The sequence below is a fragment of the Pteropus alecto genome, unplaced genomic scaffold, assembly GCF_000325575.1.
Source record: "Pteropus alecto unplaced genomic scaffold, ASM32557v1 scaffold155, whole genome shotgun sequence".
Taxonomy (NCBI): domain Eukaryota; kingdom Metazoa; phylum Chordata; class Mammalia; order Chiroptera; family Pteropodidae; genus Pteropus; species Pteropus alecto.
This window is the reverse complement of record NW_006438113.1, coordinates 7,575,152-7,602,770: the sequence shown is the minus strand read 5'-3', so window position 1 is coordinate 7,602,770 and position 27,619 is coordinate 7,575,152. Positions and strand designations below refer to the sequence as shown.

The window sequence follows — 27,619 nt, the reverse complement described above, 5'->3', positions numbered from 1 at the left end:
GGATCTACAACCAAGAATAATTTATCCAGTAAAGCTATCATTTAGAGTTGAAAGACAGATAAAGAGCTTCCTGACGAAAATAAGTTAAAAGAATTTATCACCACCAAGCCAGATTACAGGAGATGCTGGAAGGACTTCTTTAAGAAGAAAAACCATGTAACAAAAACAGGAATAAAGCATGGTAATAACTACATTCCTAGCAACAAATACCTTAAATGAAAAAGAATTAAATGCTCCAACCAAAAGATAGAGTGGCTGAAAGGATAAGAAAACAACACCTCTACATATGAAAAGGAAGGGGATGGAAAAAGATATTGCTAGAAGGTTTTTAAGTCAGACAGAGAAAGATAAACACTGTATGATTTCACTTATATGCAGAATCTAAGGAATAAAAAGAACAAACTAATCAAAAACAGACTCACAAATATAGTGGGCAATTTGGTGACGGACAGAGGTGGGGGCTGAGAAAATGAGGTGAAGGATTAAAGAAGTACAAATTAGTAGCAGATGGATGGTCACGGGGATGGGGAGCATGGCATAGGGAATGCAGTTAGCATTAATATGTAGGCTAGGTGGAGGGTCAGGGGAGGGAGGAAGCAATTGGGGGATCGTTCTACAAACTATATAGATGTCTAACTAATGTACTGTATACTTGAAACTAATTAAAATAAATAAATTTTTTAAAAAAAGTTATACACCATGACCAATTATAAACCATTCCAGGGATTTATACCTGGAATGCAAGGAGAGTTCAACATACAAAAAACAATCATCATACACCACATTAACAAAATGAAAGACAAAAACCACATGATCATCTCAATTGATGCAGAAAAAGCATCTGACAAAATTCAACAACATTTTATGACCCAAAACAAAACAAAACAAAACAAAAAAAACCACTCAACAAACTAGGATTAGAAGGAAACTACCTCAACATAATAAAAGCCATACATGTAAAGCCCATAGCAAACATCACACTCAATGGCAAAAGACTCAAAGCTTTCCTTCTAAGATAAGAAACACTAAGATGCTCACTCTCGCCATTATGATCCCACATAGTACCGGAAATCCTAACAGGAGCAATTAGACCCAAAAAAAAAAAAAAAAAAAAAAAAGAGAGAGAGAGAGAAAAAGAAAAAAAAAAGGAAAAAAAAAAGAGAGAGAGAGAGAAAGAGAGAAAAGAAAGAAGAAAAGAAATAAAGGGCATCCAAACTGGAAAACAAGAAATAAAATTATCTGTTCTCAGATGACATAATCCTTTATGTAGAAAATCCTAAAGAATACATCAAAAAATGGTTACAACTAATAAACAATTTCAGTAAAGTTTCAGGATACGAAATCAACATACAAAACTCAGTTGCATTTCTATACATTAACAAGGCATTTCTATACATTAACAAGGACCAATCTGAAAAAGAAGTTAAGAAAACAATCCGACTTACTATAGCATCAAAAAAGATAAAATTCTTTGGACTAAAATCTAACCCAGGAGGTGAAAGACTTGTACACTGAAAACTACAAAATGTTGTGAAAAGAAATCAAAGAAGATAAAAATAAATGGAAAGAGATCCTGTGTTCATGGTTTGGAAGATTCAATATTTTTAAACTGTCCATACTACCCAAATCAACCTACAGGTTAAATGCAATCCCTATCAAAATCCCAACATTATTTTTTGCAGAAACATAATAAACATCCTAAAATTCATATGGAATTTCAAGAGACCCTTAATTGCCAAAACAATCTTCAAAGAGAAACAAAGGTGGAGGCCTCATATTACCTGATTACAAAACACACTACTAGAGTGGACTGTTGAAAAACACGGGGGTTAGGGCCGCTGCCCCCCTGTGAACTTAAAAATCCATGGATAACTTTTGACTCTCCCAAAACTTAACTACAGTCATCCCTCAGTATATCCATGAGGGAACTGGTTCCAGGAGCCTCCGCAGATACAAAATCCACATATGCTCAAGTGCCATATATAAAATGGCACAAGATATTCTCAACTGTGGATGTCCGTGGTTGGTTGAATCGCGGATACGAAACCTGGGTATGTGGAGGGCTGACTGTATGTTTATTGAAAAAATCCACGTATAAGTGGACCCATGCAGTTCAAAACTGTGATGTTCTAGGATACAGTACAGTAATCAAAAAAGTGTGGTACTGGCATGAAGACATATAGACCAATGGAAGAAAATAAAGAGACAGAAATAAACCCTTGTATATATGGTCAAATGATTTTTGATAAGGGTGCCAAAGCTACACCAATGGGGAAATGAAGATTCTTCAACAACTGGTGCTGGGAAAACTGATATCTACATGCAAAAGAATAAAGTTTGACCCTTACCCCAAACCATATACAAAAATTAACTCAAAATGGATTAAAGACCCAAACATAAAACCTGAAACTATAAAGCTCCTAGAAGAAAACATAAAGGAAAAGCCTCATGACATTGGTGTGGCACAGCAACAAAAGTAAAATAGGAAAATGGGACTATATTGGATTTAAAAACTTTTGTGTCAAAGTAAACAATCAACAGAGCGGAAAAAAATAATCTACAGAATGGGAGAAAATATCTGCAAATCGTATATATCTGACAGGGGTTAATATCCAGAATTTATAAGGAATGTCTAGAACTAAACAACAACAACAACAAAATAACAATTAAAAAATGGATGAAGGAGTTGAATAGACAATTTTCAAAGAAAGTATACAAATGGCCAACAAGCATGAGAAAAAGATATTCGATATCACTAATTAAGAAAAATGCAAATCAAAACTACATTGAGATACCACATTATACCCATTAGGATGGCCACTATCAAGAGAACAAAAAATAACAAGTGTTGGCAAAATTTAGAGAAATTGGAACCCTTGTGCACTGCTGGTGGTAAAGTAAAATGGTACAGCCACCGTGGAAAACAGCAACAGTGGTCCCTCAAAAAAATTAAATAGAATTACCATGTGATCCAGCTATCCCATTTCTGGGTATAGAGCCAAAAGAATTCAGAGCAGGATCTCAAAGAGATATCTTCACACCCATGTTCATCCAGTATTACTCACAACGGCCAAACAATCCAAATGTTCTTTGACAGATGACTGGATAAAGAAAATATGGTAGATACATACAATAGAATATTATGCAGCCTTTAAAAAGAAGGAAATCCTGTCATATGCTACAACATGGATGAACCTCGAGGAAATTTTGCTAAACAAAATAAGCCAATCACAAAGGACAAATACTGTGTTATTCCACTCACATGAAGCATTTAAAGTAGTCAAAGTCATAGAAAAAGGTAGTGTAGTTGTCAAAAATGCTGAAGAGATGGGAGGGGCAATTAGGGTTTAGCGGGTATAGAGCTTCAGTTTTACAAGATAAAAAATTTCTAGAGATCTGTTTTACAACAATGCAAACATACTTAACACTACTGAACTAGATACTTAAAAATGGTTAAGATAATAGATTTAATGTTTTTTTAACCACAAAAAAATATCAAATGTTAACTCTAGAACCAAAATATGCAATTTTTTAAATAGGAACATACTGTACACAACAGAAGAATGAATTGATGAACAGGAAAAAAGTCAGCAGAAAATACCCAGGCTGAAGCATGAAGAGAAAAAATGGAAAATATGAAGGGGAAAAAAAGTGTAAAAGACATATGGGACATTGTCAAAAATTTAGGATATAGGAGAGGAAAGAAGAACACAGAAGTAGTTTTGAAGAAACTATCAAAACTCATTTGGCCATATATACAAGGGTTTATTTCTGTCTCTTTATTTTCTTCCATTGGTCTATATGTCTTTATGCCAGTACCGCACTGTTTTCCAAACTAACACTTTTATGTAAATATATGTGCACTTTTCCATATATTTATATTTTCACCATGGGTTAAAAAAAACCCCACGTTACTTATAAGAGACTTTTAACTATAAAGCTACAGAAAAATTTAAGGTTTTAAAAGGATGGAAAAAGATGAACTATGCAAACGCTAACCAAAAAAAACCAGTATACCAATGATATGAGAAAAAATAGACTTTAAGGCAAGAAACGTTACTAGATATAAAGGACATTTCGTGATGATAAAAAAGGTCAATTTACCAGGAAGATATAAGAATTCAAAAGGTGTATACACCTAAAGAGAAATTCAAAATATATAATGCAAAAAACAAATGAAGTATAGACAAATGGCTATTTTTCAAAGATATAAATATATCCACTGGACATATACAACATGTAAAAAAGATGGTATCAATGAGAAAAGAGAGAAGGGGGAATATGAAAATGGAGATCGAAGAAATAAAAGAAGAAAACAACAAAACAATCCGAAATAAACAAGAAATCTTGCCTTGATCAAGCGGTCAACAGACTTTTTCTGTAAAGGGCAAGATGGTAAAATATTTTAGGTTTTGAAGGCCAAAAGGCAAAATCAAGCAATTATTATTGCCAAAAGGCTAACGGTACCTTTTATATTTTACATTTAAAAATGTAAGAACCTATTCTTGGCTCACAGACCTTACAAAAACAGGCAGTGGGTGGGCTAGACTTGGCCAACCCCTGTCCTGACAGTGACAGTGAGCCATGAACAAAGGTGGGATTCACCCAACTCACTGTGCCTAAGGCCTTAATTTATAAAAGGAAGAAAAGGAGGAAGGGAAGGAAGGAGAAAACAGACTGTCCTACCTTCTGCTATTTACTGCCATCTCCACACTGAGAAGGAAGCATGTTCTAGGACAGTGGACACACATGGGGGTCCCAGGAGCAGTATTCACAAGCACCTCCTGCTTTATAGGACAAATGCACCCTTTCCACCAGGGCAATCTGCGAGGTGGGTGTCTGATACTCCCTAATATGCAAACATGGGCCTGGGTCAGCACCTCGCCCTGGGAGGGTCTTGTAAGAATCATTAACGGACACAAAAGTAAAGCCAGAAAAGAAAAACAAAGATCTGCTGAGACTGGCGGTCCTTGGTCACCACCAACTAGCCTGTAACAACCCAAAAGCAAACGAGAAGCAACGCACTGAGCAGAGACTGCTTTTGTCTACTTGATATCTGTCCTTCCTTTCTTCCTTGCTAAAAGAACCTGTTACTGGAGGCCGGCAATCTGCCACGTAAAATCCTGCCTTCTCAGCTCTCTTGCAGATGCAAGTGGCCAATGAAATGCAAGTAGAAGTCACAGGGTGATGCTTCCAGGTAAGCTATTTAAAGAGACACACTCAACTGAGGCACACTTTTGCCTTGCACCTTCCTCCTTCCTGGTACCTGAACATGGACATGATGGCTGGAACTGCAAAGAGATGTGGTGGCCATGGGGAGATCTTGAGGATGGAAGGATCTACATCCTACAGATGGTAGACTCTGGAAACAGTAGTACCATCATCCCAACCCGCCACCTACCTCTAGACTACCTTTGTGCAAAAACAAAGTGAATCTCTATCTTGTCTAAGTCACTGCTGTGAGGCTTCTGTGGTCAAGAGCAAACCTTGTCCTGACAGCCTGTTGAAAAAGCGAGTTCAGCCACTTGCCTTCAAAGAGTGGAATGGAGTCACTGGAAAAGGTGTCCAAGGCAAGGAGGTCTTTCCCATCTTTGGACCCATTGCGTTTGTGCTTATGTTTCCTTCGAAAGAAAGATCTGCGTGCAGCTGCGGACAGTGTCTTTGCAGCATTGTTGTCATCTCTGACTTCGGACATGCTGAGCCTCCTGGAGAATTCTTGGTCCATCCTGCAGTCACAGGAAACAGTGGTGCTGGGAAGGGCCGTAGGGACCATCTCCCGCCTGCCTTGCCCATGAGGAGAGTGAGAGCTGGGACTCCATGCTCCTCCCTACTCCTCTGTAGGTCACATGGCTACTTCACCCACCCACGCCACCAAGGACCCCTGAAACCACCGCTTTGGGGGCAACACAAACACTAGTGCTGGGGGCAAGCTCTCAGCAGGCCGATTTCTATATTCAGATGAGTGTCAAAAAAGGAAATGCTAGGCAGCCCTCACTTGATGATACTACAAATTATCCTCCCCGCCATAAAAAGGAATGAAGCACTGATACACACTGCAACACGAATGGACCTTGAAAACACTGGGCTAAGTAAAAGAAGTCAGTCACAAAATACCACATAGTATGAAAGTCTAGAACAGGGAAATCTATAAATGTGGAAAGCAGATTAGTGGTGGCCTAGAGTTGGGAGAAGAAGGCAGAGAAAACAGAAGGACAAGGTGGGGGATAGATAAATGGTACAGAGCTTCTTTCTGAAGTGATGAGAATGTTCTAAATTTGACTATGGTGATGGTTACACATACCTGTGAATACACTAAACTGAATTGTACACTTTGGGTAAATTGTATGGTATGTAAAATTTATCTCAATAAATGTGTTAAAATAAAAAGTTATATCTCTTAAGTTGCCACTGGGCTTCTGTATAGCACTGATTTACGTACAGCATTGACTTATGCTAAGATCAGCTCTCTGGACAAGCAATTTTGGCAAAATGTATAGACAAGAAGCCGAGACGAGCAGCAGGAGTCCTCCAGTGACTGAGGCCCTGACCCCTATACCCTGACATAGCACCACAGGTGCAAACCCTCCTTCCACCTCCAAACCCAAACATGGAGAACACTTACACATATTTGCTGGGGATCTGGCCACGCTGGATCTTCTGGGCATTCTCATCCAACTGCCAGGCCATCCAAGATCCAAAAGTGCCCTGGGGCAACGTGTCATCAACATAGAGGATGTCATCTTTCTTAAAGCTCAGTTCATGCTCCACCTCTGCCAGCCGGTCATACAGGGCCCTGGACCAGGTGATGGAGGGAACAGGATCAGGAGGCTGCTGGTCAACAGCCATGTGTCTTGGCAGCCAGGCTCCTGGGGTAGCTTTTATTCCTTTTGTGGCCTCTGATCTTAGGGAGTGAGAAGGAAGCTACGAGCCCTTCCTAGAAACCGCCCGATGCCTGTCCCCAACACACGTCACATTGTACTTCAGGGCACTGTGGACACACAGCAGAAGGATCTGCAGACCTGGGTCAGGAGGAAACCAAGACAGGAGTATAGCCCACAGAAAAACAGGGCTCTGTGGCCTCAAGATCCTCCAGGCCCCAAATCCTAAGAGAAGCCCATTTGGCCCTTCAAGTCCTTAAGAGTTTTCCTAAGTTACAAGCATCTCGTCATGAGCTTGTGGTTTGGGCCCCTAACAGTGATGATCACATCCCCACCACTTGGGCGCAAGAACACAGAGACATTTACCAGGAACGATTTCCACACCAAAAACCCCTCTCCTGGCCCTGAATCCGTAGAACCCCTGGCCACCCGCACCTGATGTAGAAGCTGTCTCCAGGCAGGCCCTTGACTTTGGTGAACTCCTCTGGGCGGTACTGCACCTTCAGGCGGACACCATCCTTGGGCTTCAGCATCTCCACATAGACCTCCTCCACTGTCTTGCTGCGCACGTCCAGACCACCATACTGCCCAAGGACAGGAGGTTGGGGTCAGAGAGCAGAAGCCGGTGACGGCTTGGGCACCCACAAAAGGCAGGTTGTGGGATAATGCAGAGATTCAACCTCCTGTTAACTGGGAATCTGCCTGCCTCCCCTCCAGAAGGCAGGGCCGAGTTCACTGCAGTGTCTGCACTGCCCTTGATGGCTTCTCCCAGGAGAATCCCTGTTCTGCCCCCCAGCAAATGAAGGCCATTTAAAACACACTTTGTTTTACTTACACTATTTGTATCTCTCAATACCTACAACCTAGCTCCCCCATCAATGAGACCCAGTGAGAGGGAGATGATACCTTCCACCAGAGCAGAAGTCTTGCTGCTGACAAGGGCAGAGCATCTTGCCTCTGGATGCCAGTGCCCAAGCTGATGCCTGACATGCACATGAAGTAGGGCAGAGACTGCTATTCAGCAGCTCAGAACTCACCTCGAGGATAAGATCCCCCGGCACGAGGCCATCGGGGCCCTTGGCGGGACTGTCATCCTCCATCTCAGCCACAAATACCCCATGCAGGTTCCCACCACATAAATGCACTCCAAGCTCCAGTTGGGACTTTTTGACGAAGACGACTCGTGGCTCTGGGGTCTTCTTGTTGGTATCGCCCACCATCCTTTCAGGAAGGAAAATTAAGTTCCTCAATCATGCACAGAGAGGGAGGAGAGCACAAAAAAGACAAAAATGGCTATGCCCTAACCATTTCTGCTCGAACCAGGTCTCATGCGGTCTCAGAACCATAGGGAGCTGAATGGTGGTCTCACTGCAGGCTCCAGTTCTAGGGACTTAGGTTATAGGCAGGATACTGAGGGCTGGCAAAGGTGAAAACATGGCCTCACGTCACAAAGCCAGTTGGGAATAGAGTGGCCATGTGGTCCTCTCCCCATCTCCCCTACAGCTACCATGTGTGCCCCCTCCTCCTGCCCACAGGAAAGCAGACGCCTCTTCCTGACTTCTTTCCACATCCACCTTTTGCATAGCTGTCCCCAGCTCATCCTGAATGTTCTGACTTAGCTGTCACCAGTCCCTGCCGCACTCCTGGCTGCTCCATCTTGGCCTGTACTCCCCCTTCCAGTGCGTCAGCTGTGCTGCATAAGTCCAGCAGCAGTCTGTCACGCTCTAAACCCAGAGCTCCTTGGGGGATATCACTAGTGATAGCGAGAGCCCTGGGAATGGCTGCGTGATGACTGTGGAATTCCGTCTAAAGCCAGTTAGAAAATGAGTGAATGAGAAAAGGGAGAGAGAATGAAGAGATAGAGCTAAGAACACTCAATGAGACCAGAGAAAAAGAGAAAGCAAGAAAAGAGAGGACGGAGGAAGGAAAAAAGGAATAGCATGCTCCCCACCCCAAATCCTGACACCCTGGTGTACAGACTGCAGCACAGGCTAACGTCAGCTGTCCAGGGCCCACATCCCTCAGAGGATGTACTCAGGCCATGACAATGACCGGCCTGGCCCACTCTGCTCACCAAGGCACACAGGTGGAAGGCTCACAGAACACATTTGCTGACCTGGAGCTGGGGGTGCTCTGCTTGGCGGGGGGTGTGCTGGGGCCCTCGTCCTGCTCCATCAGTGGGTCAATGACAGAGGGATGCTCTGGGGTGGTGGCACCACTGCCCTGGAGAGTGGAGTGGGTGCCAACAGGGTCCAAGTGGGAGCTGGGGATGGAGGACAGAAAGAACAAGGAATAGCAGCACACAGACTTCAGCCACCCTGAGCCAGCCTTCTCTGGTGGTGACTGGAGCTGGGCTGTGAACAGGGACCAGGTCACATGGCTCTGTACCCTGAGCCCTAAGAACAGATGCCCCGGGAGTTGGACTCTGGTCCTTTACCCTGCAGGATCTGCCTGTCCTCTCCTCACCACTTGTCCTCAACTCAGGGATCCTCTACAAAGGTGTTGGCCTAGAGGACACATGAATACTGTCCCTTTTCCTGTTTGTGCATCTCATCTCCTGCTCACTTCGCTGAGCTGTGCAGTGGGCGTGTCTTACCCTTCTCTCATCTGCCCTGTAATCCACAGCACAGGGACAGATACTGGCAGTATCTGCTTGTGGACAGGGGTTGTGTGTGCAAATCCCACCCTAGTGCCTCAGCTCCTGGCTACCACACCTCTACGCGTGGGCCCCCTGCTTCACAGGAGAACCAGTCATCTGTTTCCACACTCTATTTCAGAAGAAGACATCTTCCCTCTATATGTCCTTTTTCTAAAATCCAGGGCTGGTCAACTCTCCTCTTACAGCAGCAGAATGCCCAGAACTTGCAGTTGGCAACCCGGTTCACCCTGCAGTAAGCCATGCACCTGCCACACCCATCTCTCCTCCCCCAGCCCAGATGGCCCCACAGAGACCCAGGCCCTCACCTGGACCGGGAGTGGCTGCTGAGCTGGTGCATGTGTGGATTGTACTGGGCCAGGATGGTGATGGTGTCGCACTGCTGCCCAATGATGAGCCGGGCCTGCTGCTCTGTGGCGCTCCGCAAGTTTATGCCATTGAACTAGGAAATACCCAGAGCAGGCTCAGTGACGTGGTGGGGGCTAGGGATGTGAGGAGCACCACTTTTCCACAGAAGGGAGGCGAGGAGAGGAAGGAGGAAAGAAAGCAGTGCAGAAAGGCAGCTCCTGCTTACCTCAAGTAACTGATCCCCATACTCAAGGCCAGCCTGGTGAGCGATGCTCCCCCCGGTCACCTTGGAGACGTAGACACCGCCCTTCTCTCCACTCACGATGGAGATGCCCAGGGGCTCTGAGCCCTTCTGCAGCTTAACATGGCGTGGCTCTTCCATGTAAGGCCTTGGAAGAGAGACAACAATTTGGGGGTCTCGAACCCAAAGGAAAGGTTTGGGGAAATCTGAGGTCAGGCATGCAATCAGCTATGCAGATAACGGCCAGGGAGCGCCAGATGCTCCTATAATGATATACCTGGATGGGAACACAATGACCCCCACCTTTGTATGACAATGGTACAGATTCCTATAACCTCATGCTACACAAGCACAACACCCCCAAATGGACATGGAAGCACCAAAACAAAGAATGGTCCATGTGAACTATAAACACTGATATATACAGGGAAAAAGCACAAAGATTTTCATGATGTGAGAAGAGGTCCCTCAATGTGCAATTTACAAACCCCCAGTGGGGTCTAAAGATGCCCTGTGAAGGAAAGAAATGACTTCTGAGATGATGTTCACCCAAGAAGAGACGATATAAAGTATCTGTTTTTATATTTACCAGTACACAGGAGTGATGTAAAAATGATCATGGAAACTAAGCTACTGCAGACCCAAGCCATTAAAAAGGGAGAGGGGAGGCTTGGGGCAAGGCGGCAACCATGCACTTGCTGGTTCAGGGGGAGCTGACCACCATGCCAGGGGCACAAGGGGGCTCGAGCAGGGGCCTCATGTCAGGCCAACCTCAGACTCCTCAAGGAGGAGGACCTGGGCCTGGCGGCCATGGGCAGTCTCAGAAGAGATCTGTGGTGGTGGAGACATCTGGAAGGTACGAAAGATTAGAAAGAGAGGGATGCTTAGAGAAGGAAGACAAGCACAGATGCCTGGAACGTAACAAAGACAGTAAAGTGACACTGAGTCATCCTATCAGGATTGTACTTCATGCAGCCCTGAGCAGTTCCTGTCAGAAAAATGGTGGCCAAAGGCTGAGGGAGGCCCAATAGGTGTGCCATCTCCTTGGGCTGCCCTCCAAAGCACATCAGTGGGGGTGGGTCCACCTGGCAAAGGACGAGAGTGCCAGCAAGCAGATGTCAGGCCCTGAAACACCCCACCCTGCCACCTAGAGGAACAAGTCTCTCAAGCTCAGTGGGCCTCAATGTGTGTCTCCATTGCCCAGGGCCCAGTTGTCTGGGGATGCTGAGACCAAAATACTTCTTGACTTGTTGCTTCTCCTCTCCCGCCCTCCAAAGCATTCTCCCTTCCCAAACTCACCCACTCTGCAATGCCTTCCTTGACCCTCCAGCTCAAATGCATCAGTCCCTGGCCTGCACCTTCTGTCACTATGAGACTTAACATGCATTAGGGCACCAGGCGATTTAGAGTTTAAGAGCCCTTAGTGAGCAGTCACCCCAACACCATCCTCATGCCCCAGCCTAGGATAACATTGAGGCCCAGAGCCTCGGGCAGGCTGCCACCCCAAGTCAGCCCACAGGCGTAGCAGAGCTACTTTCTGGTCTGCGGCTCCTCATTCCCCACTGAATGAATACCCTTTCCTCTGTTCTACCTCCGAACAGTGCATCTGTCTCAATAAAGGAGCAGGTAACTAAATCATAATAGCCATACGATGGAAGCCATGAAGCCATTATGAATAACATAAATCAGGATTTACTGACATGGAAAAACAAAGAGGACATGCTGCGGCTGAGAAGACAGACTGCTGGGGAAACAGACAGTGAATGCTAGGTGACTTAAAGCAGAGTGGCTTTGCCTGGGATCAACTCAATGGGAACTCTCTAACTCCTGCTGCTTCTACCAACAAGCCCCTTCCCTTGACCAAGTCCTGGCCCACTGTGGAGATGCACCGTCCACAGCTGTGCCCAGTCCAGATGCCTAAGTCACACTCACCTGTCCTTTCTCCGTTCCCCGAGGGCCACGGGGTTGACAGCAATTCTAGGCAACGTGGAGGCTGAGGTCTGGGACTGGCTACAAGAGGAGAAGGTGTCGATGTTGAGGGGTGACTGTGGAGGTGTGCTGCATTCAGAATGCGACAACGAACCTGCCAAAAGAGGTGTGGGGTAATGCGGGCCGCAACCTTTCATCTCAGTTCTCCAGCAGCCAAGACCCAGAGAGAGACATGATCCAGACACACAGCCCCACACTGCGGCCACATCACATGGCCTTGAACTCAGATGCTGGGCTCTGTACGGCCTTTTTATCCCCCCATCACTAGGCCCGAAGCTGAACGCAACCAGTGTTTACTGAGGCTGAGATGATGAGGCAGCTTAGGCTGTGCCCAGACATTCCACCGTGAGGACAGTGAGAGATGAGGCAGAGAAGGGAGTGCTGAGTTCTCACCTCTGTCAGAGCCCATGATAGAACGGGGATATCTTGGCGTTGATGGGATTTTAATGCGTTCTGCCTTGAACTGCAAGTTGCTTGAAGACCCTATGGTTCCATAAAGGGACACAACTTTAGGCCTGTGATTAAACATGCCCCCCTGCCACTCCCTCACCACTACTTTACTGGTCAAGAAAGATACACAGTATGACAAAATGCAAAGCAGGGACCTACCATTTATCCCCGAGGGGGCCTAAATGTAGAACAGGCAAGAAAAGCATATATTTAACACCCAGTATTTGAATAAATTGTGCAGGCCCAGATTGCTCCAGAATAGGATCACATATATCTCACTTTTAGCCCTGGAATGGGGACAGTAACCCAAGTGACAGAGGCAGCTGCTCATCATCTCTCACAAGGCTGGAAGCAGCGCCACCAGAGTCTTGTTACGAGGCAAATGCTAGAATGTGCTCTGGGCTGCATTTCCTATAAGTGAACAGCAATGCGGAGCCCCCTAGAATGACCGACAAGCTCAGGGACAAGCAACAGGCCTCCTAGGCCAAGGGGCCACGGCGAACAACCACCTGGCCACTAGAGAAAGCTGAAGAGACACAGAAGAAGGCCAAAGGAAATTGCTCTGCATGTAGTGCGGAGCTGACCTCAGCCCCGGCAGGGCAGGGGACCATGTGGGCAGGCCACCAGGAGGTCTGGGCATGAGGATGCAGAGATGTAAAAAAGGCTGCACTAGTGAGAAGGTTCTAGTAGTGCAGTTACCAAGGCGGGCACTGGAAGGCAGTGAGTTGGATCCGTGGGAGGCTCTCATCTCAGAGTAGTCGCTGCAGGCCCTATGGCTCAGGTCTAGGCTCAGGCGCCCCTGGTGCTGGACACTGCGAGAGAACCAGACAGGTGAGGGGCATGGGAGGAGGACGAAATGCAACCACGAGGGAGAAACACAAACACGAGTGACAGGCCAGGACCAAGGCCTTGCTGGGCCAGCAGAAGGGAGGCCCAAAAGCCACTGGCTGTCATCTGAGGACAGCGGCCTACCCGAAGCTATGCCCAGAGGGAACATCTACCAAGGGCCCTGTATGTGGTAGAGAGGGCCACACAAATGGAGCAAGAACGGCACATCGCTTCAGCCTCAGCCAGGCTCGGGTTCACTGGAGAAAGGGCTTCTACAGGGAAAACAGAGGCTCTGAATCCTGAGCCAGGCCAGGGAGTTGGAGCCTCTCTTCCAGGGTAGGCAGCGAAAGGCTACAGGGACACTGAGGACCTTGGAGAGGGAACTGCGAGCCTCACTCAGAATGTGCTTAGAAAATCGAAGGGCAGAGAGCCCAGGCATCACCCACATCAGGTGGCCTGCAGTCAGGCCCAACAGTGTCCTCTTCTAGCTACTTGAGACTACGTCTCTTCCCTGCCTAAAACCCTCTGGTCTTGAAAAAGTCTCCACTGTATTCACAATAAAACCCAAACTCTGCATTATGGCTGAAGATCCTGCAGGATTTGTGCCCTGGGCTTGTCTTCTGACTCACCATACCTTTGCCAAGCTCTTCCTACTCTGTCCCAAGAGCCCTCCACACTGTTCCCAGGTGCATGGGCTATAGCACCGACAGCACTCCTTCCTGGAGACTCCACCCCAGGTCTTGTGCAGCTGGCCTCTTCTTAGCCTTGTGGACACAGCAGCATCCCACACACCAGGAGGCCCTCCCCACCAATCTAACTCTTCACCTGCTTCTTGTTTTACGGTTTTCAGCACCACCTGGTATCACTGTGCTTACTCTCTTCTGTCTGCCTCCCACACGTGCACACAAACAACAGATGAGAAGAAACTTGTCTATTTAGTTCTCCACTGTATCCCCTTAGGAAACAGAACAGTATATGGCACGTAGTGGATGCTCAATAAAAACTTGTCAAATGATTGAATGAATAAGAGCGATCTTGAGCCAATCCACTCGCTTTCTAAGGCTCAGTTTGCTCATCTATAAAACAAAGACAATAACAGTCCTTAACTTCTAAGGTTGCTGTGGTGATTACAAAGGTCTGAGCACAGTGCCTGGTACATGAGCACTGAAGCATTGACTATGATCACTATTATCTTCATTTAAATACCTTTTCAAGCCCCATGTTGGCGAATCAAGAGAGTACCCTTAAAGTTCACTTTCCCGTGGGTTCCAGGGCTGGTCACACCAGCCCCTAACCCAGGTAGGCAAGAAGCTTCTCTGTACACAAGGAACTTTTTTGTACCAGTGGTTTTATGTCCAGGTGGGCTTGGGTGGCTGGGGTGCAAGGAGCTGTGGGGTGACTTCACATACCTGGGATGCAAACTCTGAGGGCCAGTCTCTCTGGGGACAGGCGGAGAGCTGCAAGGGCCAACCCTGTGGCTACGCACGGTGTAGATGGGGTTCCTCAGGATGGAGCTCACAGTGGTGCTCGGGGCCAGACTCCGGGGAACAGTGCCTAGAAATGAGCGGATGAAAACAGTCGCCCCAAAGTCTCCAGCCAGCCCCAGACCCATGCAAGATTGTAGCCTTTCTCTATCTATAAAGTGGGAGAGCTGTCTTCATGCTTCCTCTTTCCCGGGCTCGTATGGGGAGAAAGCATTCTGCAAAGCTAAGAAATGTCACTGGCACAAGACTAAACATCACCCCAGACAGGGCCGCAATTGCCAGCTCTTTGGACCTCTGGGCTGAAGATATAGAGCCCCTCCTTGAATTGACTGCTTCCGCTCCCCCTGGGGCTGGGCAGCCCTGTGGGGACCACAGTGACCCTCCTCCTCCCGGCCCTGCCCAGCTGACTCACCCACAGATGCCCTGTTGTGGTAGAGTGGGGGGTTGCTGTGCCGGCTGGAGTGCCCCGGCGAGTAAGGAGACCACTCCTGGAGCTCTGGGGAGAGATCTCCACTGGCCGGGACACACTTCTGCTCCTGCAGAACCAAAGGAAAGAGGGTGTGGCTGGAAGCAGGGAAATGCGCAGGTGTTTGTAGGACTTCTGTCCTTTACACACTACCTCCTCCCACTTGGTCACAAAGAGTGACAGTTGGGAGAGGTCATTACTCATTCATGTGTAAGTTGCCTTACACATCTGGAAGGGAAGAACTTCTTTCAAAAATACTCCAGAAGAAAACCACAGAGAAACTTTTTTCAAATAAATAAAGATTACATATGTAGAAGGTGGACCACATGTGTGCCTCAGAAACATATATAATAACTGCACAACTTATAGAGCTGTGTGAAGCTCTCTGTCTACAGAGAGCAGCATGAACTGTTCTGCTCACAGCAATCTCTCCCTTCCAGAAATGACGACAGCACCCACAATAACAAGCGGGCCTGTCCTGCTGCTGGCTAAAAGATTCACAGCTGCTGTCTTCTCTCAAAAATTTAAAGGCAAGTCTATGTCACAAGTTTTCGTTGTACAAGTTCAAAGGCTTCTTGTTGAATAAGCAAATCAAACGCTATGCCCAAGAATGTGTTTCTCTCTTGGCATCATATTCCCAGTAACATGCACACCCCACATTACTCTCCAGTCTCCTAAGGAGGGCTGCTTCTCACTGGCATCCACCTGCTACCCCTCTCCCTTTCCTCAGGTAGGTATTGAGAGCGAAGGCAAAGAAGCCAGGGCCAAGTCCGAGCCTGGTGACACTGGTGTAGAGCTACTTGGGACGTTCTCACAGCCAACTACCCCTCCAACCCCACACCCCTCACCACAGAGTTGGCTCTACCTCTTGGAAGTGAGCAGGAATCACCACCGGCGTGAGCTTGGGCCGGAAGCTAGGGGCAGACTTTGGCCGGCGGCGTTTCTGACCCAGCTCGTCCATCTTCTGGGAGGTGAGGTCCTCATCACAGGACTTCTTGGCGGGCAGGTAGGAGGAGTCTCCATCTGCTTCAGGGTAATAGCTGGAAGCAATGCGGACCCTAGCCTTGCGGGGGGGCGAGGCATGCATGGGTTCCCCAGGGTCCACGTCAGGGGGCAGGGCGCTCGGGGGGCTGGTGGATGGGGAGCTGCCCACCAAAGTAGCCTCTGACTCAGAGCTGGTTTCCAGCCTGTGCTGGAACTTAATGGAGTCACTTCTCTTGGGAGGTTTGGGGGGTGTCAGAGGCCCTGCCCTCTTGGAGGGCTGGGGGGAATGAGCAGGGCCAGGGCCTGGGAGCAGGTAGTCTATTTTGGGGGGTGTCTGGGGACGTTTGAAAGTGTTAGGGTCAAAGATAGACTTTCTTTGCTTTGGCTTCTTGTAAACAGAGAGCTTCTCAGGCCCTGCGGTGGAGCTGAGCACAGCCTTGGGCCAGGTCCCGCCACTGTTAGAGCTCTCGGGCTCATCCTTATCCAGAGGGGCCTCTGTTGCCCCACAGGGGCCTGCCTCAGTCTCGAAGGGAAGCAATGGTCGCCGGCTACGCACATCCAACAGTCCATAGCCACGCTCCCCAGAGCCATCTGAACGGAAGGAGCTCAGGCTACGCTCAGAGGCGCTGGGACAGGCCTGGGGGGAGACTGGGAAAGGCGCCACAGGGAACGGCTTGTGCAAGAAAGAGCTGCTGCCTCCTGGGTGCCCCTGCTCCTTCCTGTCCTCCAGCCTATCTGCGTAGAAGATGTCCGTCTGCGTGGAGTTGTTGTGCTGCATCAAGTTACGTTTATTCTGAGCGTGGACCTCCGTGCCATGGGCTCGGAAACTCAACATCTTATCAGAGTCCTTGATGTTTTCAAAGATGTTCTGGCCACTCCATGAGGAGCTCTGTGGGAACACCTAAGCAAGGAATGCAGAGGAGTGAGAAAGAGAGCGGGAAAGGCCGCAGAACCTATTCAGCGATAAAAAGAAATGAGCTACCAAGCCATGAAAAGACATGGAGAAACTTAAACGCATATTACTAAGATAGAAGCCAATCTGAAAAGGCTATGTATTACATGATTCCTACTGTATGACACTCTAGAAAAGTCAAAACAATGGAGACAGTAAAAAAATCAATTGTTTCCAGGGAAGGGCAGAGAGAGAGAGAGAAAGGGATGAACAGGTGAAACGCAGGGTTTTTATTATAGTGAAACCATTCTGTATGATACTATAACGGTAGGTATATGTCATTATACATGTATCCAAACCCACAGAATATACAACACCAAGAGTCAATCCTCATATAAACTATGGACTTTAGTTAATAATAATGTATTAATATTGGCTCAATTTTAACAAATGAACCCCACTAATAAAAGATGTTGATAACAGAAAAAGCAGGGAGTAAAGGGGAGGAATGTGAGAACTCTGTACTAGCTCAACTTTTCCATAAACCTAAAACTGCTCCCCGAAAAAGTCTAGTAATTTTCAAATAATTTTTTAAAATGTCTCTTAATTAAGTGGATGGGCCTACTTTCTCTAACATTCTGTTATCAATCTTTTCAACTATGTAGAAAAGTTGATAGAAAAGTACAATGAACGTCCATAAACCCACCATTAAAATTCAACAATATTTTACCAAATTGTCTATAATCTACCAATATTGCAGCACATTTGAAAGTTACAAATAAGACATTTCACCCCAAATGTCTTTATCATGTACTTTATCATGCCCCACAGGCAGAAGAGCAGGGACAAGATGAGGCAGGGCCTTACCTTGAGGAGGGAGAGAGTCAGGGAGTCCTGGCAGCTACGCAGCAGAGATTCACACTCATTCAGAGATTTGTTGTCCAGTGCAATGCCATTGATCTAGGGCCAGACAGAGAACCCATGAGGCCTGCCACCAGGAAAGGGGCTCTGCCTGCCTGGCAACCCATGTTGGGCAGTGGGCCTGGTTCTGTAAGGTGCCCAAGTCTAGAGTTGGCAAGGGAAAGAAAGACTCTCCCCAGTAAGACCTAAGGAATCCAGGCAAGGCTTCTAAAGCAAACGAAATACACAGCCTTAAAATCACTCTAGGAGAAGGTACTTGTCTGACAGGGACCAGAACACCAAGGGCCCTGGGGTAATAGCCCTTTCCTGCTGCTTCTTGCTGCATGATGCTGGACCAAGACTCAGAACTCCTTCATACACAAATTGGAAGATGAACACGTCTGTCCCCCAGGGGCGAGAAGAGACAGAAAACGAGATCATGTTGTGAAAGTCCTTTTTAAACTATAAAGTAACATGTGAGATGCAGTATCGTCATTGCTCACAAAGACCCATCACAACTGCTTATGCCTGAATCTCTGTCCATATCTCACTCAAATGTGCTCCAGTCTTCTAAAAAGTATATGTGCAACAGGTGGATGGTTAGACCAGGCTGCACCCATACCATGGAACAGTATCCCACAATGAGAAGAAACACACTATCCATATATCAAACCACGTGATAAGTTTCACAACACCACACTGAGCGGAAAAGCCAATCTCAGAAGGTCACGTGCTATATGACTACTTTTATAATATTCTTGAGATGACAAAATTGTGGAGATAGAGAACAAATTAGTTGCCAGGGGTTATGGATGAGGAGGAATAAGATGTGGGTGTTACTATAAAGGGGTAACACAAGGGAGATCGCAGTGGTAGAACAGTCCTATATCTTGACTTTTTATTTTTTTGGTTACCTAACCATGATAAAATGACATAGAACTAAACACACATATTGTACCAATGTCAACTGCCTGGTTTTGATATTATAGTTATGTAAGATGTAACCATTAGGGGAAATTGGGTGAAGGGTACATAGCACTTCCCTATATTATCTTTGCAACTTTATCTATTTTTAATATTATAACTGAATTAAAATTATTTCTGTAATTATTTCAAGATCAAAAGTTAACTATATATGCAGATGGATTAGTTTGGAGTGGTGGATCAATTTGGTTGTTTTTTCTTCATAATTTTTCCATATCTTGAAAATTTTCACAATGGCCATCATGCTTTTAAAGTCTGGTGGCCCCCAAATCTGAAAAAGATTTGAAGCAATGAGCTCCTCCACATACTGCAGGTGGGACTGAAAGGCCACAACCTTTTGGGGACACAAGGGTAAGTACATATCAAATGTTAAAAGCTCATCTGATCCAGCAATTCCCCCAACCCAGAAATGTTCCCCTGTGGCACACTCCCACAGCCCCACGGAGGGAGGTAGCAGTGGCCATGAAACACTACTTGTAAAGGCAAAGATGCCCTAACTGTCCATCGAGGGGGCTGGTTAACAGCCTGTGCTGCTGCTGCTAGGAACACGCAGTTACTGAAATGACCTAGGCATGAACATGGAAGGACCCCAGGGCACGCTGTTAAAAATAATAACAAGGTTAACAGCTGAGTATATTATGATCCCATCTGGGTTTTTAAAAAGTGGGAGATAGACATGTTTTGAACATTTGTGGAAGAAAACACCATAAATTGTTAACAATGGTTGTCATCTAGGTGGGAAATAACAGGTGGGGAGTCTAGAACTAGAGAAGAGTTACTGTCTCTGTGCCTTTTGCACAACTGGAATTTTAAGTGTGTGTCATGAAAATGTGTATGCCTTCAATTTTAGAAAGTTACTTATAAGCATTAAATGTGCATGCCCTATGACTCAGCAATCTCACAGCATGTCAGGGGTTTGATCACCAGGGATGCTGTGAAATATCCCCAAAGTGGCTGTGCACACACACCAATGAAGTCCATGGTGGGGCTGTTAGCAATTGCAGAACTGAAAACAACTTTTATGTCTATCAATCAGGGCATAATTTAAACCACAGCTAATCAAACAACAGAAGTGGATGAAAATGAGGATAAACTTGGAAAACTATCTGCAATGTAGAATGCAAATTGTATAATAATAGAAAATGATTCCATTATTGTATTTTAAAAAGCAAAAAAAAAATCCCAGAAACCTATTATCTGTGAATATGGATTTGTATGAGCACTTATGGTCTGGCTGGGAGTACATCTTCCAAATGGCGGCAGAGATTATTCTAGAAGCAGGATTACTTTGGTAATAAAAAAGAAATTTAAAAATAAATGGATATAATGTTTAGTAAAAAAGATTTTTAAAAAGTCACATATAGATATCTATTTAAAATAAAAAACTGACCTAACTATACATTCATATGTAGAATAAAGGCTGCATAGAAATACATTAAAAATATTAATAAAGGTTATCTATAGGTGGTAGCAAAAAGACAAGTTCCTATTTCCTTCCTAAACTTTTTCTCTACTTCTTAATTTTCTACAGTAAACATAAATATACTACCAGAAGAAAAAAAAAATCACATTTAAATGTTCGCATTTAAAGAACAAGGTGAATATAAAACTCTGTTCATTACTTCTTATTCGAAACTCCCAAATATAATCTAACTGCCTACACGTAGTAGACAGCCCAGCTCTGTGAGGCTTACCGCCACAATCCTGTCTCCCACGGCGAGGGACCCCTCTTTGGCAGCCGGGCTTCCGGGCACCACGGCAGCAGCATACACTCCATTCTCCAGACTGATGCCACTGTCTGTGAACCACAGGGAACACCACAGATCGTCCCCAGTTAACCCCTGCCCAGGCAGCATGGCCCTCTGGTTGTCCAACCTCATTTTTGGGAGATGCTCTTATAAAGGAGATGCTGGCAAACTGCGACCTATCCATCCTAGCACCCCATCCAGGATAGACCACCCTGGGGCTCGGTCACGTCTGGACTGGTGAATCACTCAGAGACAAGCAAGAGCCAGGACCCAGACGGTCCCCCGCCAATGAAGCACATGGCTGCATTTAAGCGGCATCAACACCTCATCCCTGGGAATGAGGTGCACCTGAAAACACACACATCCCTCTGCACAAGAAAGAGACATTCTGCCATCTGAGGCACTCTGCCCACTTCTGCTGGCTACTACCTTTCTGTCCACTCAGGTTGATATGCAGGGGTGTGACCACCTTCCCACCCAGGGACTTCCTCCGCCGCACGACCATGTTGATGGCCCCCTCCCCATTGAGGAGAGCCTTGATGGCCTGCTTCTTGTCCTTGTTGATGAGGTCCACATCGTTGATTCTCAGCAGCCAGTCATTGACCCTAAGGAGGGGCAGAGACAGGCTGGTGTCCATGCAGGTCTTGGGACCAATGGGCAGCCCCACCACGCCCCCATGTGGGAAGCTGAATGCCAGAAAACAGGTTCCCCACATACACATTCAAAACATTTCCTCTTTTAGGAGAGTCAAATGGTTAAACTCAGATACAGGAGCTAGACTGCCTGGGTTCAAATCTTGGCTCTACCACTTATTAGCTGTGTGGCCTAGCCCCCTGGGCCTCAGTGTCTTCATCTGTAAAATGGGGAAGGTACCTACCTCAAAGGACTGTAAAGATTCATAAATTAATTTTATTAAAGTACGTAAGCCAGTACTTAGCAAATAGTAAGCACTATTTTATCATCATTACTATTTCATGGAATGAGTAAGCAATGCACATTTTACACTCTCACACATACCGCCTGAGCCCTTTCCTACCCAGAGATGAGAAAGGCAGCACATGGTGACTGAAGAAAGCTCAGATTCAGAGGCAACTGCTAATCAGAGAGTGGCCTTAAAGAACAACGTTAGCATTAGCAGATGAGCCTGCGGGCCTCAGACAGACAGTCCCTCAGATCCTGGGGTGCATTCAACAAACCGCCACCTAGCTGTCATTGGGTCGGAGGGTCCCATTTCCCTCCAGAGCCTGGGCCTCCTTAACTCTTACCGTAAACGGCCGTCTGCAATGCTTCCTTTGTCCACCTTAGTGACAAATATGCCGCAGTCTCCCGGCAAACAAGGCTCATTCACACCTTCTGCCATATCGAACCCCAGTGCCTTCAAGTCAATGTCCTCCTGTCAAAACAGCAATAGCAGCAACACTTTTCTTTCCTGGGATTTTTTAAAAGTGTATTTATTTTAAATTAATTAGTTTCAAGTATACAGTACATTGGTTAGACATCTACATCGTTCATAAAATGATACCCCCTGGTTCTCCACCTGGCCATCATATTAATGCTAACTGCATTCCCTATGCCATGCTACCCGCATCCCCATGACCAACTATCAACTACTAATTTGTACTTCTTTGACCCTTCACCCCATTCTCCCAGCCCCCCAACTCCCTTCCCCTCTGTCCGTCACCAAATTGTCCACTATATTTGTGAGTCTGTTTTTGATTAGTTTGTTCTTTTTGTTTCTTAGATTCCGCATATAAGTGAAATCATATGGTATTTATCTTCCTGTGTCTGACTTATTTCACTCAGCATAATAACCTCTAAGTCCATCCATGTCATTGCAAATGGTAGGATTTCATTTTTTTAATGGCTGAGTAATATTCCATTATATATATATGAACCATAATTTCTTTATCCAATTGTCTATTGATGGGCATTTAGGTTGCTTCTATATGTGTAGCAACACACTTTACAAAGCAGTGATAACATTTGGCTCTCAAACCCCAAGCCACTCACTCCAATATGGGGACTGTCCCTTCATCATGATTGGCAGGGTACTCAGTCCCCAGGATGCAGCCTATGAGTAGCTACAATTTGCCTCTCTTAGCCAATGCAGACACATGTCCTCACCCCCGAAAGCTCTGCTTTTCCCTCTGCCTTCCTTGCACTCTGCCCGCACCCGCCATGTGACACAGGAGACCAACCTGCTACAACCCAGCTTGGACAAGTACAGGGAAAGGATGCAGTCACACCCTGGGAGGAAAAGTCGAACCTCCAAGCTAGTAGCCATGAAATTGGGGGACACAGCAAAGGGCCCTCCTCTCCCCCCACATCCAAAATCTACAGGTCAGGAGGGCAGGGAGAAAAAGACAGAAAGCTAGCTTACCGTCTCCCTCTCAAACTCTACAACTTCCGTTTCCCACTCCATGGAATCTGTATCAATGGCAGAGTCGTGGGAGCTGTGGGCCATCAGTTGCCGAAACCGGGCCTCCTTTTCCAACTGAGATTCCATCTGCTCCCTGTGAACAAAGAGAGCCATGGCAATGGCCCTTTTGGAGGCGAAATATCCCGCCCAAGTCATAGCTTGGAAACCAGGCAGATGCCTCATGAAAGCTCTGGGGCTCCCTTCCCCTCATGCTTCACGCCCGCTTCCCAATAAATCCAGAGTGTTGGGTCAAGGTTTCTTGGATATCAGCAGGTTTCATAGTGGCCTTTTAAAAAAGACTCAGAAATTCTTCTCACATTTATCTAGAGGTTTAAAGCAATTCTTATGGAAATTCCAGTAAGACTTTGTAGACACAGACAAGACTATTCTAAAATTTATAGAGAAAGGCAAAGGAATTAGAATAGCTGAAACAATTTTGAAAATGAAGAATTAAGTGGGAGGAACTACTCTACTCGATCTGAAGACTTTTTATACAATTATAGTACTCAGGACTGAGTAGAACTGCCAGAAAGACACACAGATGAATGAAACAGAATAAAGGATTCAGAAATAGCCCCAGTAAGTACAAAAGATGCAACAGTAATTCAATAGAGAAAGGACGGTATTGATGAGGGAGCAGCTGGAAATCCATGGCAAAAAAAAAAAATCTCAACCCGAACACCATATAAAAATTAACTCAAAATGTATCACAGATTTAAATGCAAAAAATAAAACTATCAAACCTTAAGGAAGAATATACAGGAGAAGATCTTTGAGATCTAGGGCTAGGTTAAGGGTTCTTAGACATAACACAATCCATTAAAAATTAAAAATAAAAAAACCAATAAATTGGACTTGATCAAAATAAAAAACTTAAGCTCTCAGAAAAATCCAGTGAAAAGGATGAAAAAAGACTCAGAAACTTGGGCCCAGACCACCTTCCAATTCCGCAGCACTGCCCATTAGACTCCTGGCACACTCACGACCTACTTTTGTTTCCTGCACAAGTGGACATGCACCCACTCCTTTATCTGGCCTGTGCTCTCACAGGCGGGCTCTAGAATGCTACTCAGCCTCTGTGGCAGAGCTCCAAAACCTCTTTCGTGGACTCCCACCCCTGTGCAGCCTGAGGCTCTGCATTTAATGCTCACTGCACTCATCTCATCTCTCACTCACTTGCTTCTGCAGCCTGGGGGCTTCCTGGGAAGCAGTACAAACTCCCTCACCAGCACCCCATCAGTTAGAGAACTTAGCAGAGAGGAGGTGCAAATACAAATGTGCTGTGCAAACCAACGAACCTGACTTTCTTAGTCTAGGCAACTCCAGCTCAATTAAAATGCAAAACCTCCTCCTAAACTCAAGCCCCAGGGGGTCCACGCTGTACTTTAATTTGATTCCATCACTTTTGCTAGACCCAAGGTGGGTCCCTGGAGAGAGACTGTCACTTTGCCTCTTAACCCCTGAGATTTTCTTTAGAGCACTCAAGTCCCAGAGGTCCTGGGTTTTATTTAATAAATGAAGCTGTTTGTCTTACGTTCTATAGTAGTGAATGAGGAGGAAAGGGAAGCTGCACTCCCTTCTGAAAGACATCACTTGAGTGAGGAAGGCTTGCACACTCACACTCAGGGGCTTCTCACTACCCCTCACCACTCTATCAGCTTGGGAAGTTCCTAGACTGGACAGAGAGCCACTGCTCCTCAACTAGAATATGATTCTAGCCCACAGTGATGGCTACTGGGCTCTGCCAATTTCTCCTTTATAAACTTTGATCTTTGTATTTTCAATCTACTGCTCAGAGTCACCAAGTCTTAAATGACACTCCTGGGAGCAGTGCTGTCTCTTCCAAATGGGCATCCAAATATCCAGCGGACGGACTGCTTAGTGGTGGTCACAACTGCCTTATTTTGCTCATTTATGTATTTGTCGATCTGATGGACCTGACTATGGTCTGTCTCCTCTTGTACGCTGTGATCCTCACAGCGCAGGGACCTGGTCAGCTTGCTCCCTGTGCCTTGCCCCAAGAGCAGGCATGAGATAAATTCTTGTTGAGTTGGTGAATGAATGAGGGAGGGAAGGAATGAAGGAATGGACAATGCATGCTTGCCTGTCCCCAAGTGGACTGCCTGGGAGCAAGACCTTCCTTTCTATGTGCCTTTGCACACGATGCCTGCCCTCCTCCACGTGCTCACCAAACAGACGCTACCATCTTCTGTGCTAATCTAAGAATTTCTAGTTAACTCTCAAAATGGGAGCAGTATTTGGACCCATTCTATAGACTGACTAAGTAAGACAGAAAGAAGGGACAGATGGCCAGGCCCGTACATGGAGTAGCCTTGCCCTGAGAGGAGAGGGGGCACCTCACTCCCAGGAACAAGCTCAGCCCAGCAGGCGCCCACTCCAGCATACTTGAGCTCCTTAAGCTCCCGGCTGACGTCATTCTTCTGCTTGCGAGTGTCATCCAGGCTTCGCAGAGCCTCAGCCAGCTCGCTCACTGCCCGGTCCCGCTCCCGCCTCAGGTTGTCGCAGAGTGTCCTACAGAGGAGGCAAAGGGCAAGGTCACAGTGAAGGGCAAGGGTTGGAGGACTCACAGCCTGTAGTGAACATCCCAGGTGGCTGCCGTGCCCCCCAATGCACAGGAGTGCTTGAGTCTGGGGGTGAAACCACCAAGGCCAACCCCATTGAGGGACAGAGGTGACACTGAGGACCTGAGAGAAGTGATACTCCCACAGTTACTGAGCAACGAGCACTGGGTTCTGAATGTCCAGTGCTCGTCCCATGTTTCACCCTTAATGTGCCTAGAGTTAATGACCGCCCTCCCGCCCCAGCCCACCTGGCAGGCCCTTGTGCTCCAGCACCTAGCAAATGCCTCATAACTATCCACATATAGGCCTTTCCAGAGCCATCTCGCACCCCACAACCAGACTAGGCTCCCTACTCAGACAGGAATCATGCCTCACGCATCTCTGCAGCCCAGAGCTCTGTGCAGGTACTAAGTGCAGGCTTGACAACTCTCTACCAAAGGACATGTGGCTTCTGGGACCCCAGGACCACCTCAACCATTCTATAGCCGACCTGAGAGCAGGGGAGTTTATGCTCTGTGCCACCTCCAAAACTGCATCCTGTCACTAGATGGACCCTGAGGGCCAGTATTTCCCATGGCTCCAAACCCACCCCCACCCTGAAACCTCATCTTCTGACTAGCCCGGCAGACACAGTCTTTCCTCCAAACAGCCAAAAGGGAATCTTTTAGAAATTCCAAGTCCTTGTTCACCACCAACACTCCCATCACCACGGCCTCTCTTGGCTCTACTTCAACTAATGGTCCAGTCTACACTCCCAGGCTTCCATTTCGAGGCCCTTACAATCTTAGGAGCCCTGTCAGCTGCCTCTCCAGTGACTCCCCAAGTGCACAACCTGCTCCAGCCGTGCCCTGCCCTGAGCACACCATGTACTTTTGCTCATGATGCTCCCTCAGGCAGCAGTGTCTTTCTCCCTTCTTCACCTAGAAAAATCCCGATCATGCTTAAGTTCTTCTTTAAATGCCATGCTCTCTAGGGAAACCTCTCCATCTGTTCCCTGCCCCTCCCACTCCCCATGCCCTGCATGCTCCCATCAAAGCCCTGACTATGGCCCTGGAATTCCCTGCTCATACATCTCCCTTCTCCACTGCCCTGTCTGACAAAGCTGCCCGCAGCGCCCACAGTGCCAGGCCCTCACAGGGAGCCCTGGAAGCTATTTGTCTCCCAGGGTCTCCTTGCTCAAGGGACCTAAGATCCTGACACGGTCAGTGCCCAATGACTACTGACTGAAAAAACACAGTTCTGACATGTCAGTTTCTCAGAAACCATCTAAGAAAAAAGCCTGTTCTTATGCTACTTCACAGCGGTCTCAACTGGATAGTGCATACTTAGACATCTAGGGTGAAGTGAAATGGGATACAGAGACTTAATGGAAAATTCTAATGCTCTGAAGCAAGGAAGAGGCATTACATAGGGTGAGAAGGGAAGAATCTAGGTCATTCCAACCTTACCTGGACACACAGCAAATAATTCTGGCCCACCCCACCAACCCGGTGCATCATGGGAGACCAGAGCCCACGGCAGCCCAGGTGCACCATACCGGATGCTGTCTCGCTCTGCTACGATTTTGTCCCGCTCCTGGAAGGCCCAGTCCCGCCGGCACTTGGCCACATCCGCCTCCTGGAGGGCTTCCTTCAGCTCCTGGCACAGAGCCTTGCACTGCTTTCTAAGGATTTCAGCCTCCTTGTTGGCTCTCCCGGCGTCCATTGTCACTGTGTCTTTGATCTGATGGGGATGAAGGGCAAGCAGAGGGGGAGGTTACTGGGCCTTCTG

The 27,619-nt window shown here is 46.7% G+C and overlaps 1 protein-coding gene across 4 annotated transcripts in view; it reads right to left on the bottom strand.

The window, feature by feature from the left end:
• DLG5 (discs large MAGUK scaffold protein 5) overlaps window positions 1-27,619 on the bottom strand; it is a 113,902-nt gene that overhangs the window by 11,386 nt on the left and 74,897 nt on the right. For 3 of the 4 annotated variants that reach the window (XM_006915486.2, XM_025049341.1, XM_025049342.1), the window contains 20 exons: window positions 27,387-27,571; window positions 25,674-25,799; window positions 23,229-23,361; window positions 22,114-22,241; window positions 21,278-21,453; window positions 20,795-20,898; window positions 18,084-18,176; window positions 16,206-17,225; window positions 15,287-15,410; window positions 14,800-14,944; window positions 13,262-13,374; window positions 12,506-12,595; window positions 12,056-12,206; window positions 10,109-10,271; window positions 9,843-9,976; window positions 8,995-9,141; window positions 7,916-8,099; window positions 7,314-7,462; window positions 6,623-6,793; window positions 5,530-5,726 (listed from right to left, as the gene is read on the bottom strand). In XM_006915486.2, coding sequence (XP_006915548.1) covers window positions 5,530-5,726; window positions 6,623-6,793; window positions 7,314-7,462; window positions 7,916-8,099; window positions 8,995-9,141; window positions 9,843-9,976; window positions 10,109-10,271; window positions 12,056-12,206; window positions 12,506-12,595; window positions 13,262-13,374; window positions 14,800-14,944; window positions 15,287-15,410; window positions 16,206-17,225; window positions 18,084-18,176; window positions 20,795-20,898; window positions 21,278-21,453; window positions 22,114-22,241; window positions 23,229-23,361; window positions 25,674-25,799; window positions 27,387-27,571 — 3,733 coding nt within the window. The remainder of the gene's footprint in view (window positions 1-5,529; window positions 5,727-6,622; window positions 6,794-7,313; window positions 7,463-7,915; window positions 8,100-8,994; window positions 9,142-9,842; window positions 9,977-10,108; window positions 10,272-12,055; window positions 12,207-12,505; window positions 12,596-13,261; window positions 13,375-14,799; window positions 14,945-15,286; window positions 15,411-16,205; window positions 17,226-18,083; window positions 18,177-20,794; window positions 20,899-21,277; window positions 21,454-22,113; window positions 22,242-23,228; window positions 23,362-25,673; window positions 25,800-27,386; window positions 27,572-27,619) is intronic. The other variant, XM_015592267.1, reaches the window with a different exon arrangement.